This window comes from Sapajus apella, unplaced genomic scaffold (genome assembly GCF_009761245.1).
Source record: "Sapajus apella isolate SASKATOON/1434 unplaced genomic scaffold, GSC_monkey_1.0 scaffold43, whole genome shotgun sequence".
Taxonomy (NCBI): Eukaryota; Metazoa; Chordata; class Mammalia; order Primates; family Cebidae; genus Sapajus; species Sapajus apella.
This window is the reverse complement of record NW_022436983.1, coordinates 15,958,203-15,972,829: the sequence shown is the minus strand read 5'-3', so window position 1 is coordinate 15,972,829 and position 14,627 is coordinate 15,958,203. Positions and strand designations below refer to the sequence as shown.

The 14,627-nt window shown below is 53.4% G+C and overlaps 1 protein-coding gene across 6 annotated transcripts in view; it reads right to left on the bottom strand.

Moving 5' to 3' along the window:
• EPHB2 (EPH receptor B2) overlaps nucleotides 1-14,627 on the bottom strand; it is a 208,428-nt gene that overhangs the window by 38,353 nt on the left and 155,448 nt on the right. For all 6 annotated transcript variants that reach the window (XM_032300739.1, XM_032300740.1, XM_032300742.1 and 3 more), the window contains exons 4-5: nucleotides 14,399-14,554; nucleotides 12,329-12,664 (exon numbers count right to left, since the gene is read on the bottom strand). In XM_032300739.1, coding sequence (XP_032156630.1) covers nucleotides 12,329-12,664; nucleotides 14,399-14,554 — 492 coding nt within the window. The remainder of the gene's footprint in view (nucleotides 1-12,328; nucleotides 12,665-14,398; nucleotides 14,555-14,627) is intronic.

The window sequence follows — 14,627 nt, the reverse complement described above, 5'->3', positions numbered from 1 at the left end:
GGAAAGGCCATGCAGCTAACAGTTAACAGCAAACCACATGCTTCACATCCGTTAACACATCCGTTAACTCATCCGTTAATGCTGGTATTACTGTTATGCCCATTTTACAGATGAGGACATGGAGGCATGGAAGTGTGAAGTAACTTGTCCATACAGCAAGCAGTGGAGCTGGGATTCAAACCCAAGCTCAGGTCCTACACATCCTTTCCCCTCCACTGGCTGTGGCTGATGCTGGCTGACAAGGGAGGTCTGGAAACCAGCGGACCTCTGAGGGCCCCCGAGGACACCCTGGTCCAGCTCCCATCCTGCTGCTGCAGAGCTAACCCTGCCTGGTTCCCGCTGACTCACCTACCACCCACCCAGCCCGCCCCAGCTCTGGGAGCTCAGCTGCTGCTGGAGGCAGGTCCCACACAGCCTTGGGGGTCTGGGCCTGGCGGGCTTAGCTGGAAGGCTTGGGTTACAGGCAGCTCACCCGGGCTCTGATCCCATAAGCCCTGTAACCCCGGGCGTGGCAAGGAGGCGGCATTTGCCAGGAAGATGATCAAGGCGGGCCAGTGGGGGCCAGCAGGGCTGGCCTTTCTCCTGGAATCCAGGAGGATTAACGGCGGAGTAAAGGGAACAGCTGGATGCTCTCCCACCCCTCCTGCTGCCCACCGCCCACCCTGGGGTGTCAGGTTTCCCTGTAAGTTGGTCATCAGGGAATTCTGGTATTTTCAATTACCAGCCGGGCACGCCGACAGGGGGATGGGGTCAGCGGTGCCCTGTGACCCCTGCAAGGAGATGGAGCCCCAGGGAGTAAGCACAAAAGAGGCTTGTGGCCGAGAGGGGCAGGGGGAGGCTGGCCGGGCGGGGTCTGCTTGGCTGGAGCAGGTGGTCAGGGGCCCTGCTGCCCTCAGTGAGCCCCCGGGGGAGTTCGGCCCCTTCCTTGGCTGAGAGCTGGGGAAGGAGCCTTCCCTCTGTGTGCCTCCATTTCCTCCTCAGGGCATGAAGAGTTTGTACGGGGTGGTCTCTCAGGGTCTTCTGGGACTAGGAGGCCAGGACAGGACAGGAAGCCAGGTGCCTGTGCCCCTGGTGGCTGCAAGAGGCAGTGAGCTTGGGGACTGGCTCAGCTTCCCCTCACAGCCCTGAGTTCTGACCCTTTCACTGGTCTGAAGACCCCCAAGCTCAAAGGGAGTGGGGGAGAGGTCACTGGGCATAAGACGGTCTCAGACCCCATCCCAAGCCTCAGACTTGCAGACCCCAATGTCTACCTGATGTCTTCACTTCCCAGTGATGACCCTCAGTGGCTTCCCACTGCACCCAGAATAAGACACAGACACACTACTCACTACCGTGGCCCACAAGGCCCACCTGCCTGGCAGCTGCCTCCTCCCTCTGCTTGCCCCCTTGCTCCCGAGCTGTCCACTCTGGCCACCTTCCTGTTCTGCTTCAGGGCCTTGGCTCTATTGTGTTTCTGCTTGGAAACCTCTTCCCCTTCATCTTCCATGACCAAATCCTCCTCTTCATTGAAGTCTCAGTTCAAATGTCACCACCTCCGAGATGCCCTCCTGGACTACCTTTCCCCTCCAGTAGCCCTTTTTCATACCCATATTATTTTCATCAAAGCACCAACACAATCTAAGGTCAGGGACCTTGCCTCTTTTTCAATCTTTTATCCCTAGAGCCTGAAACAATGTGTGGCTTGGAGTAGGTGCATGACCAATATTTACTGGAGGAAGAAGGGAAGGAAGGAAGGAGAAAGAAAGGGAGAAAGTGAGGAAGGAAGGAGGAAGGGAGGGAGAAAGGGAAAAGCAGGGACCAGGCAGATTCTCCCCTTTTCTGGCTCCCTCAGGAACCTGAGTCTACTGACCTTGTGGGCTGGACCCTAAAACAAGGGCCCCAGACAGTAGTTCCCAAGCAGCCAGTGGAAGGCAGGTCCCCTCTCCCCCAGGCCCTGTGCCCACCTACAGTTGGGAACTGCCGTAGTGGCGTGGGGCCTCTTGCCACCAGCCGGCCGACAGTTCCACGACAATTGCTTGTCACTGCATGCGTACTCTCCAGGGTCTGTAGCAGGGACAGTTTACTTGGGACAGGACTCCAGAATTCCCAGCGAATCATGGGACAGCTGCTTTTTGAGGGTTTGTCTCTTAAACCTGTAGCAAAGCAGTTAACACCCCATGATCCGGCTGCAGTTCCGGATGACATGATGATAATTCTCACAGCCGAATTTCTGCAAATAAAACTTCCAGAAAGTGGGCCTTTGATTCTTTCGGATGGGCCTCTCAGAGAGTTGTATGGGACAGAAAAAAGGAAGAGCTGAGGACTGGTGCTGGGGTGGCACTGGGTATTCTGTGGCTAAGAAAGTTTGAGGAACACAGAGGTGTAGCCCCCCTGCTTGCGGAGACTCACACTGCACGTGTGTTTAATTTAAGGCTCTGAGAAGTCCTGCAGGGGAGAAGCCCAGTTAACTGGGTTTAACTGGTGGCCCCAGGCTCATTTGGCCTCAGAAACCTTTTCTTACATAATAGTTATTAACGTTCTTTTGGAACTAGCAATCTGTGAAACATATGAAAAAATAAAATAAAAACAAAATAAAACAAAAAACTGGGTCCAGGAGACATTCTTATAATTCTTTCCTGGATTTGAGGAGAGCCTCCTCTCTAGCGTGGCAGTTGGCTGCTCATGTGCTCTTCCACTCTCCCCTTGATTCAGCTTATATTTAGCAGAGCCTGCCCAGTGCCAGGCTCCTTCCTCACAATCAGATGGAGTAGGGTTCATCCCTCCCTTTCTACCAATGAGAAAAGAGAGACCAACAGGATCCCCGACTCCACAGGCAGACCCAGGTCTGACTCTAAAGCCCAGGCTGCTTTCTTCTACCCCTGCTTACCTGGCCCCGCCCACAAGTAGCCTATGAGTGGCTGAGGTTCGGCCCTGGGCTTTGTGCTGGGGAAACATCCAATCCCCCACCTCCTAGTGGGTTGTGGAAGCGTCTTGATCTCACCTTTGGCTTCCTGGTGGGACAGTACTACTGCAGCACCTGGACTAGCAAGATGCTAAGAGCCCGGGCCTCAAAGCAGGTAGTCTGGGCAGCCTACCTCCACCTCCTGTGCCTCAGTTTCTCCTCTGTAGAATGGGCAACAAAGGTTAAATGAAGACTTGCTTGTAAAGTGATTAGCACAGGACTTGGCCCAGATTAAGGGGCCAGGGGATGATGTGAGCTACATGCAGCTGTCTGGGCTGCTCAGATTCTCAAGTGGCACCACGAGTAGCTGTGTGCTCCGGAATGGTGGTGGCATGAGGTGAGAAAAGGTGGTGCTCAGGGTTCAGGTGCTGGCTCTTCTACCCCTAGGCCACTGTGTGACTGCAGGCAAGTTACCTCTCCGAGCCTAGGTTCCTTTCCTGGAAAATGGGATGTGGCAGACACTACTCAGTGCCTATCAGCTATCTATTCTCTGTTTCTCAAATTAGCAAAATCCTGGTTCTTAGCTAGGTACACTGTGCCCAAATAAGACATTTTCCCAACCTCTCTGGCAGCTAGAAGTGGCCATGTGAGAGTGGCCATGAGATATAAACTGAAGCATGTGAGGGACTTCTAGGAAGTTCCCTTAAAAGGGAGGGCCCTACCCTTCTCACTCTCCTTCCACTGCAACCTGAGACATGGATGTGATAGCTGGAGATCTTGCAGCCATTTTGGTCCATGAGGACATGAAGCTGTGTGCTAAGGAGTTTGAATCTCTGATGGCTCCATGGAGTTGCTGTACTCCTATCTTCTGACATGCTTCACACATCAGGAAAAGAAACCTCCCTTTAGGCCACTCTGTTAAACCGGTTGTATTAATCCCCCCTGCTCCCCCTTGTATCTACACCCTTTGCCCTGTAACCGTAGTTCTCTCTCTCTGACGCTGGGCTTGGCCACGTGACTTGTGGTGGCCAATGGGATAGAAGCCAACATGATATAAGCAGAGGCTTGCAAACGCCCCTGTGAGTGTCTGCCTGCCGCCTTGGTTCCCTGTGATTGCCATGAGAAAACACGCATGGGTGGACCTGCTGGAGATGGAGACACGTTGGAGCAGAGTTGTCGCTCCAGTTGTCCTCACCAGGGCCGCCCTAGACCAGTGGACAGCAATCAACCCCCAAACATGCACTAGAGCCCTGACAAAAACGCGAAGGGCTGCCGAGTGACCCGGAGCAGATGAACTATAAACCTAAGAATGCACCGCGCCGAGACCAGAGTCGCCGTCCAGCCAACCCCGAGACTCCTGAGCTGGCTCCGTGCTTCTTGTTCCACCCCGTCGGTTTGTGGTTAATGGCTGACTGTTGGCCAGCACAATCAGTGCGATCCCTGTGGCAGTGGCTATCTGTCATTTTTCTTCCTGGAATATGCAGCCCAAACCAATCTTAGATGCTACTCTAGGTCAGCAATGCCCTCCCTGCAGAATGCTTGGGAGGATCAAAGAGGAAGGTGTGCGCAGAGGGCTCGGCCCAGGGAGGGAAGTGCCCTCTCCCTCTGTCTCCCTCTCGAACCTCGTGGTCCCAGGCATGAGCTCACAGGGTGCTCTGCTGGCCCATTTCCCTCTGATCCTCTTGGTCCCCCAGGGAGAGAAGTAGGTGAGTACATGTTCATGTTCCTGCCAGTTCCAGAGGCTGAGTCGCTGTGTGCTCGCCCCACAGCAGGGTGGGAGGATCAGAGAACACAAGTGTAAGAAAAGGCTCTGGAGAGTTGAAAGTCTTTCCATGACAACGCCATGTGGAGTGGTGTCACAGAGACCCGGCCGGGGTGTTGGGGACCTGCTGTGGGATCTTGGGTAGCCACTTAGGAACCTGTGTGGGCCTCAGGTTTTCTTCTAAAGGGAGGTGTTTGCCCTGGGTGAACTCCAAGGCCTCTGCCAGTGCTGCTGAGTTTTAATTTGATGTAGGTTTCACTTCTGTGATAGGCAGAATAATGACCCCCAAAGATGTTCACATATTGATCCCCTAGATCTGGGAATATGTTACCTTACATGACAAAAGGGACTTTGCAGGTATGATAAAGGTGACAACCCCTGAGATGGGAAGATTTTCCTAGATTACCCAGGTAGCTTGAACTTCATCTTTTGAGTGCTTACAAGAAGAGAACCTTTCCCAGCAGAGAGTCCAAGAACCAGTGAGTTGTAGAGTGAGAAGAACCCGATGGCCTGCTGTTGCTTCGGAGATCTCGGGGTTTGTGGAAGGACCCAAGAGAGGCCTTGAGGAGCTCAGGCAGCCCCCAGCTGATGGTCAGCAAGAGGAGAGGGACCTCACTCCTACAGCCACGTGGAAATGAATTCTGCTAACAACCCCTCTAAGCAAGAAAACAGATTGTCCCTTAGCACCATCAGAAAGGACACGTCCCTGCCAACGCTGCTTTTAGCTTGATGAGATCCATGCTAGACTTTTGAACCTGCAGCACGATGAGATAATAAATGCGTGTTGTGTTAAGTTGCTGGGTTTGTGGTATTTTGTTCTGGCAGCAATAGGGGACTAAGCCTCGCTGCCATGTACTGTCCATCTATGTGCCACATCTATGTGGACAAGGTGCTGTCCACATTCTTGTTAATGTCATTCTTGTTAATGAAAGATAAATGCCATTTTGTAGGTGATGGAACTGAGGCTCAAAGAAATGCGGTCTTCCTCCACCCCCCACCACAGTTGGAGTCTAGCGTTGTCACCCAGGCTGGAGTGCAGTGGTGCGATCTTGGCTCACTGCAACCTCCGCCTCCTGGGTTCAAGCAATTCTCCTGCCTCAGTCTCCTGAGTAGCTAGGATTACAGGTGCCCGCCACCACACCTGGCTCTTTTGAAAAAAATTTTTATTAGCCATGGGGTTTCACCATGTTGGCCAGGCTGCTCTTGAACTCCTGACCTCGTGATCTGCCTGCCTCGGCCTACTAAAGTGCTGAGATTACAGGCGTGAGCCACCACGTCCAGCTGAAATGAGGTCTTCTTACAACCTGGCTACACAGCTTGGAATGGGTCGTGTGGGACGGGGGCTGAGTTTGTCAGGCTCCAACATGAGCTCCTGGGATAGGTGGATGGGAGAGCTTTCTAAGTGGTTGGCCCATTGTTCATTCCAGGGGGCCTCGAAGGCTGGGGACGCCCAGCCAGGCTGTAGCATGGATGGCGCATATGGACAACCTGCCCCATCTCTGTAGAAGGCATGAGTCTGGCAACATCATCCCTGAGGATGCAGAGGCACAATTAATTATTCAGGCTCTGTGACCTCGTGGCCTGGGTGAGTGCAGTACCCAGCTCACTGGGTGAGCTCATACAGTGATTGCTTCTCTGTCTTTCAATCCTGAGGGCTCTCCCTGTGTGCCCGTTCCCTGGAAACCCCTCACTTCCATGCTCTGCCCTGCTCCTGGACACCTCTAGCTGCAGACAGCAGGTTCCATCCCAGCAGCCCAGACCCACTCCTAGCTACTAATAAGCTGAGGCTTCTCGGGTAGGCAGTTCCACCTGCAGAGCTCCCAAATGGATGCAGAAGAGGTCCCTGCAACCACGGAAAGGGCTCCAGGAGCTTCCGTCTCGCTTTCCTTTCATCTATAAAACAGGATGACAACAGGACCTGCCTCGTATCGTTGTGAGGATTCAGTGATAAGGACTTAGCACTGTGCCTGGCACGCAGCAAGCACTGGACAAATGTGAGCCGTTTGGGGGATTAGAGTGCATAGAGAATGAGCTCTGTGTTTTGGATGCTCACTACCTGTGCCAGCAACCTGGGAGGCACCTTGCAGAGCTTAGTTGAAATCCTCACAGCTGAAATCCTCCTGTAAGGAGGGGCAAAGGTGTCCATGAGGGAGATGCAATCAGACCTAAGCGGGGTGACCTGTCCAAGGGTGCATGCTGGTGAGCAGCCAGGCTTGGCTCAAAGCCAGGTTCGGCTGCCCAATTCCAAAGCACAGACCCTTCCCACTACCTCCGGAACCTGGCAGAGGTGGGGGTGTTCTGGGCTTGCTCAGGGTGAGATCCTTAAAGGGCTTAGGCTGTGTCCGGGGCAGCCCTGGAGAGTGGCCATGGGTGCTGGATGTGAGCCCTGCACCGGTGAAATACTGCACCTCCCAGCCCCCGGATCTGCAGGCTGTCTCTCCTTGTCATTCGGATCTCTGCTTAAATGCCATCTCCTCAGAGAAGCTCTCCTCTGACTGCCCACCCTAAGGCTCAGCCTCTGTCCCTCCCTCCCGCCCCTCTCTGCCGTGGTCTTGTTTGTGGGTGTGGAGAGGCAGGAGGGTGGCATGGCTCACTCTGAACAGCCGGATTGACTCAGGTCTGCCACTGGCCAGCGGGGTGCACCTGGGTGCAGGGCATGACCTCTCCCAACCGGTTTCCTTATCCCTCCAGCCCAGCCCAGCCTCCTTCCTCGGGGGCCGTGAGCACGACTCATGAATAAGAGGCAGAAAGGCATTCTGGAAAGGGAGAGTGTGGTTCGAAGGCGGCATGATGGCTTTATGAAGTCAGAGGAGAGTTCTGGCCCTGGTGAACGCCAAGGGATTGCGAGTAAGGCCCAGTCACTTGCCCAAAAGAAATGCTTTTTCCTTTTAAGGTAATGAGCTAGATATGTATATATTGAATTTTAGGGTCTGCTTAAAACCGACCACTGAATGCATCTGTCTGGAAATCAGGTCCCCAGTCTGTTTCCCAGCCTCTTCACACCCCGCCTCACTCCACGCTTCTCCGAGCCCTTCTGCAAATGTTCGCTGAACATTCACTGTGGTGTATCCCCCTCTAGGGGCTGAGAAAACCATGGTGCTGGGGCTGGGGAGGGAGGTGTCTGACCAAGCCAGGAAGGTCAGTAAAATGAGCTGAGGCCTGAAGGAAGAATGGGATAAGAAAGCCTTTCCAGGTAGAGGGAACAGCATGTGCCAAGATTCTGGGTCAGGGGAACCTGACGCTTAGGAGGAATGGAAAGAGGAATCCTCCCTCTGGTTGCCTCCTGCGCTTCCCTGCCCCAGGCCATCTTCCTCCCTGCATGATTCCATCTCTGCTTGCTTGATGCCTCTCCATTCTTCAAAGTCAAGCTCAAATGCCTCCTCTTCCAGGAAGCCTTCCAGGACATACCCTTTGCCCATTTCCTAGGAGGATGATTTCTCCTGCCTGTGATCTCCCTCATCTCCCTCAGCACCTCTTGGGTCCTCATCCATGTCATCTTGTATGTAGACTCTGTGTTTCTGTCTCATTTTTCCAACTAGGACATACATCCTCAAGGGCAGATACTCTGTCTACACTACACTGGAGAACAGTGTAGACTTGGAGTTACATGGTACTGGGTTTAAATATTAGTAGAGGTTACTTAAGTAGTGGGACCTTGCATAAATGACTCCACCTCCCTGGGCTTCAGTCTCCTCATCTAGCAAAGGGGGATGATGTGGTAAGAGTGTGGTGTGGTTACATGACCCCACTGGGCTCTGAGCAGCTGTACGAGAAGGGGCTTGCCAAGGGACTTGGAATCAAGAGGAGGGGGAAAGACTTGTTAAAATTCCAAAAGCCTCAGGGCGTTGAGGGCTTCCAGGGGTTTAGGCTCACTCAGACCTGAGTTTCCCAAATTTGTCCAATGGTAAAAAACACCTGGGTCACTTGTTAACAATGCATATTGCCAGGGTCTTTGCCTGGGGTTCCGATTCAGCAGGACTGGGGTAGAGAGAAATCTGGTACCTGTGTTCCCACACAGTTCTTATGTACAATTGGGTGGGGAAACTGAGGCCTCAGAGGGAGGCAGTATTTTTCATGTGTGTGGTAGATGAAACCAATGACCCCAGTTCTTCCTTTTCTGTGATAGGATTAGGTATCCACATCCTTTGCCAAGTAACTCTGCAGGGCCCACTCACTGTGGGCAGGGTGTACTTCCCTGTCCCACTGAGGCTGGGCTTGGCCGTGGGACTTGTTTTGGCCAATGAGATATGGTTGGCTCCCTCCAGGCTCCTACGTTTCACCTTGAGAGAAACAAGCCTGGGGTGGCTGCCAGTCCAAGGAGAACGAGGAGTCACAAGAAACAGGCTGAACCCAGCTCACATTCTGGAGTCCTGCCCAGCACAGAGAGCGTGGCCAAGATTCATCAAACCCCAGCTGACCCACACACTAGTGAGTGAGAAAATAAACGTTTATTGTATAAACTATTGAGTTGTGGGTGATTTTGTTACACAGTGTTATTGCAGGAGTAGCTGACCCATACACTGACTAAATGAATGCTGTTCATTTGCTAATGTCATGCGGCAAAGGAATGGCAAAGCCAAGCCTAGGTCTCTGCTCCTGATCCGGTGCTTGCTTCTCATTGCTTCTCTGTCTTTCAATCCTGAGGGCTCTCCCTGTGTGCCCGTTCCCTGGAAACCCCTCACTTCCGTGCTCTGCCCTGCTCCTGGACACATCTAGCTGCAGACAGCAGGTTCCATCCCAACAGCCCAGACCCGCTCCTAGCTACTAATAAGCTGAGGCTTCTCGGGTAGGCATTTCCACCTGCAGAGCTCCCAGTGGATGTAGGAGAGGTCCCTGCAACCAGGGAAAGGGTTCCAGGAGCATCCTTCTGGCTTCTGCCAGTGAGAAAGGGTTCTATTTCCTCTAACCCCATTGGGTGCCTCGGTTTCTCCAGCTCAGAGCTTTGCCAAGCTAGAGAGACACACAGCTGAGGCGTTCTAATCTGTTAGGGGTCTTTTCTATCACTTGCTGGATATTTTTTTTCTTTGAGATGGGAGTCTTGCTTTGTTGCCCAGGTTGGAGTTCAGTGGCATGATCCCGGCTCATTGCAATCTCTGCCTCCCGGGTTCAAGTGATTCTCCTGTCTCAGCCTCCTGAGTAGCTGGGATTACAGGTGTCTACCACCATGCCTGGCTAATTTTTGTATTTTTGGTGGAGACGGGGTTTCATCATGTTGGCCAGGTTGGTCTCGAACTCCTGACCTCAGGTGATCTGCCCGCCTTGGTCTCCTAAAGGGCTGGGATGACAGGTGTGAGCCACCATGCCTGGCTGGCTTTTGAGGGTTTTCTCAGACTGCCTGCTTTGAGTCAGCTCCCTCTGGACCCCAATCTGAGTGGGGCTTAAATGCACCCAGGGCCCCACAGGAACTGTAGGTAGTCACTCACAAACATGCTCTTTCAGCCACAGCAACATCGCAAACATTCCCAAACCAAACCACACTCCTCAGACACAAACACACAGACAGGCAGAGCCACATTCCAATGTACAAACTCATGCTCAAACACACAGCCCCCTCACCCCTGTCCCTAAGGCCCCTCAGCTTGAGATACGTGCATGCTCACAAATGCATGTATACAAAAGCCACATGGCCACAGTTGTATGCATTGTAAACACATGGTCACCAAACACATATGACAGCCACTCACAAATACCCAGACTCACACCCACAATCAGACCAACAGTCAAGCTCAAGGTGCCGTGGACACATCCAGGACTTTGCCCAAGCACTGGAGTCTGTCAGACCTGCTCAGTTCCTGCCTCTCACCCTTCCTGGTTTGGGACTCAGCTTGTCTGAGTGCCATCTGTGAAATGGGGACATGGATGCCTCCTTCTCAGGGAGGCCACAGGGATGCGGTGAGGTAATGCATGGAAAGTACCCCTCAACCATGTGGAGTGAGTTGCCCTCTCTCTCTCTTTTTTTAGACAGAGTTTTGCTCTTGTCACTCTGGTTGGAGTGCAATGGCTCATTCTCGGCTCACTGCAACCTTCACCTCCTGGGTTCGACCAATTCTCGTGCCTCAACTTCCTAAGTAGCTGGGATTACAGGTGCCTGCCACCATGCCCGGCTTATTTTTATATTTTTAGTAGAGACGGGGTTTCATCATGTTGGCCAGGCTGGTCTCAAACTCCTGACCTCAGGTGATCTACCTGCCTCGGCCTCCCAAAGTGCTGAGATTACAGGCATGAGCCACCGTGCTCGGCCAGTTGCCCTCTGTCTTTCTGTGTCCTTGGCATGGCCTTCCTCCCTTCTGAATTCCATTGTTTTCTATTGTTCCCTTCAACATTCTACTGGCTGGGTGCAGTGGCTCTTGTTTGTAATCCCAGCACTTTGGGAGGCTGAGGCAGGAGGGTCACTTGAGACCAGGAGTTCAAGATGAGCCTGGGCAACATAGCAACACTCCGTCTCTTAAAAAAAAAAATTAACTGGTCCTTCAAATTGCAAGTCAAATTCCACCTCCTCCAGGAAGACTTCCTGGGCCTGGACTTCCACATCTGGATCCCTGCATGCTTATCGCGTGGGCTCCACCCTACATCAGAAAGATCAGCTGGGGAGCCTACTCACTTTCCTTCCTGCAGCCTGGCCTCCCTCAGGTCTTCCATGGACACGGCCCTGACCATGCTTACTGCAGGAGTTTGGCAATGGTTGTTGAGTGAATAACCGAGGGGCACACTCACAATGCCAACCATGAGCTCTTCTACCCACAGGTGGCATAATGTCCTTGATAATCTCATGTGGGCCTCAGTTGGGGGATGAGGCTGGGAAGCATCTCTGGGACCTAGCCTCACATGACCCTGAGGACAGCGGTCCTGGTGGAGAGGTGAGGCCAGAAGCCCAAGTGGAGTGGAGGTTAGAGAGAGGCTGGGGTGGAGGGGATCCTGGCGTGTTCGGCAACTTACTTTTTTGCTGTGAAGGAAGGAAGAGTGAGCAGGGGGTGGAGGATGACATGTGGCCATAGAAAGGGTTACTCAAGGTGAGCTTGAGGAGAGTTTTCTGGAGTTAGACTGGAGTGGGCTGGGGGTCACAGAAGGCACTTGTGATCAAGGTTCAAGTTAGGCTGCAAGAGATGGCATCTCCAGGCTCTCCTGGGGCTCCAGGAGGCCATGAGACTGAGGCCCTGCCCGTGGAATGTGTGCAGAAGAGAAAGATGCTACCTCTACCTACCTTGCTTAAAACATCACTGCTGCCCTGGGTCTTCCCTCTCTTCGTGCAGACACGCCTGAGACTCAGCTTGGATCATGCAGGCAAGGAGCAGGGGTCACAGGGAAACGTCACGGAAATAACCTGGGTCCCTGAGTGTCTGAGTGGATTGGAGCCACCCTGCTCATGTGGACTGCTCACCTCCAGATTCTCCCACGAGACAGAAATACATTCCGCGTTCTTTAAGGCACCTAGTGTTGGATCTTTTTGTGACAGCAGCTTAACTTTTACCTTCAATAATATGCACTCGACAAAGGGGAGCAATTACTGTTAACACCACTACAGTGACAAGCGAGCGCTGACTCTCCCAGGTGGATGGATCCCGTGAGAAGCCTTTGGAAAGAAGAAATCGCTCCACAGACGTGAAGGAGCCTTTTGTGAGGACTGAGGGTCACGCCCTGGCCCGGCAGGATAGGGCGCTCCCCCGGCCCACGTCGGAAGCGCTTACCTGCCTGGTTGGTGGTGATGTTCACAGAGGCGAACTGAGGCGAGAAGGGGCTCTGGTCAGTAACGCCGTTCACGGCCTGGATCTCGAAGGTGTACTGGGTGTGGGCCAGCAGGTCGCTGATGTAAATGCGTGGCTCGGTCAGGCCCAGCTGGCGCGGGGCATACTGCACGTTGTCCCCACAGCGAGTGCAGGCGCCCCGGCCCGAGCCGCAGCTCTTGCAGATGATGTTGTAGACGAGGTCCTCTCGGCCTCCGGAGTCTCGGGGAGGGGTCCACTCCAGCATGAGGGAGGTCTCGTTGACACTGGAAATCACAGCCTGGGGCGCCGAGGGGATGGCTGGGGCGGGGGAGACCGGCTGGTCAGTGCGGGGCTCAGGGGCTGCTATTCCGCACGTGACCACTCTGCCCACTGCTCTGGCTCCAGCCCAGGCCTCCAAAAGGACTTCCTTAAATTCCTTCTCCTGTCTCCCGACCAGAGAGATGTTTCTAGAATATAACTTAGCCTGCTGTACATCTGCACAAACCTTTCCCTCTGGGTTCCAACCTGCTCAGTGTTTGTTACTGAGGATGGTATTTTTGCGTTTGGGATTCTACCTGCCCAGTATCTATTTTCTCCTTCTTCCTCAGAACAGCCCAGCTTCATTCATGGTGGCCATATGTCCAGCTAAAAGACAGCATTTCTGGTCAGGTGCGGTGGCTCACGCCTGTAATCCCAGCACTTTGGGAGGCTGAGGCGGGTGGATCACCTGAAGTCGGGAGTTTAAGACCAGCCTGACCAACATGGAGAAAACCCGTCTCTACTAAAAAAAAATACTAAATTAGCCAGGTATGGTGGCTCATGCCTATAATCCCAGCTACTCGGGAGGCCGAGGCAGGAGAATCACTTGAAACAGAAAGTCGGAGGTTGCGGTGAGCCGAGTTCACACCGTTGCACTCTGGCCTGGGCAATAAGAGCAAAAAAACTCCATCTCAAAAGAAAAAAAAAAAATAGTTCAACAAAAGACAGCGTTTCCCAGCCTCCTGTGTTTAAGTGCTTGCCACTGGTATAGAGCAGAAGTTGCTGACTAGGATACTTTCTTTAAAAAGAGACAGACAGCTATGGCGTGTCCCTTTGGCCTTTCCCCCTTTCTGCTGCCTAATATGTGTGTGATGGCTGGGACTTCAGCAGCTATGTTGAACTATGAAGTGACCTTAAGAACAGAAACTAAAGTGGCTCACACCTGTAACCCCAGCACTTTGGGAGGGTGTGGGAAGAGCCTTGGCAAGATGGTAAGACCCTGTCTCTACAAACAAATGAGAAAAACTGGCCGGATGTGGTGGTGTAATCCCAGGTACTCAGGGGCGGAGGGCAGAAGGCTGAGGGCACCTAAGCCCAGGAGGTCGAGGCTGCAGTGAGCTAACACTATGCCACTGTACTCCAGCCCGGGCGACAGAGTGAGGCCCCGTCTCAAAAAAGAAAAAAACAAAAAAGAATATAGAAACCATGCACTCTGAATGGCAGAAAGAGCCGGGCCCTGAAGGCTATCACCGCCATGGATTGACCGTACTGTCCCGGGACTGCCTGCCTTGGGCTCCTTTTTGGTGAGAGAAAAATCTGCACAGTTTCAGCCACCAGGTCAGCTCTGTCACAGCTGAATGCCATCCCTGACAGATACAGGGGTTGCAACGTTACGCACCCAGGCAGCCCCTTCCTAGCGGACCTTGGGCTGTGATTCAGGCAGCCGCTTCCAGGTTAGAACACTGGGCAGCCTTTTCTGCCACAGACACCACCTTTGTTGGTTCATCTCCTGCCAAGCCTCCCATCCCCTGTCCCTTTGTGAATCCAGACCTTGACCTTATCTTCCACATGACTCAGCAGAAGGGGGTAAGGAGCCAGGCGCCTGCACGGTGGTGTCTGCGTGGTGGGAGCACGACCACCCCAGGACGCTCCTTTCTTGAGAACTTTTCCATTTCTCTTTCCACCAGGGAAAGGCTGGCTATAACCAGATGGCACCCAACCCTCGCTCTGAGCTGTTCTGCAGGGGGACCTGGGACTCGGTAGGCATCACCCTCGAGGGGCCGCAGGACTTACTGGTGCAGGGCATGTCCAGGGGGTCCAGGTCCGCCCTGTAGTAGCCATTGCGGCAGACACAGTTGGTGGCCCCTTCGGAAGTGGTGCGGCTGTTGATGGGACAGTGGGTACATGCCTCGTCTCCTTGGTTGGCCTTGAAAGTTCCAGATGGGCAACCTGGGAGAGAAGACAAGGAGAGTCACCAGGAAACTGCATGAAGACTCAGAGAGGCCACGAGCCACACAGCCTC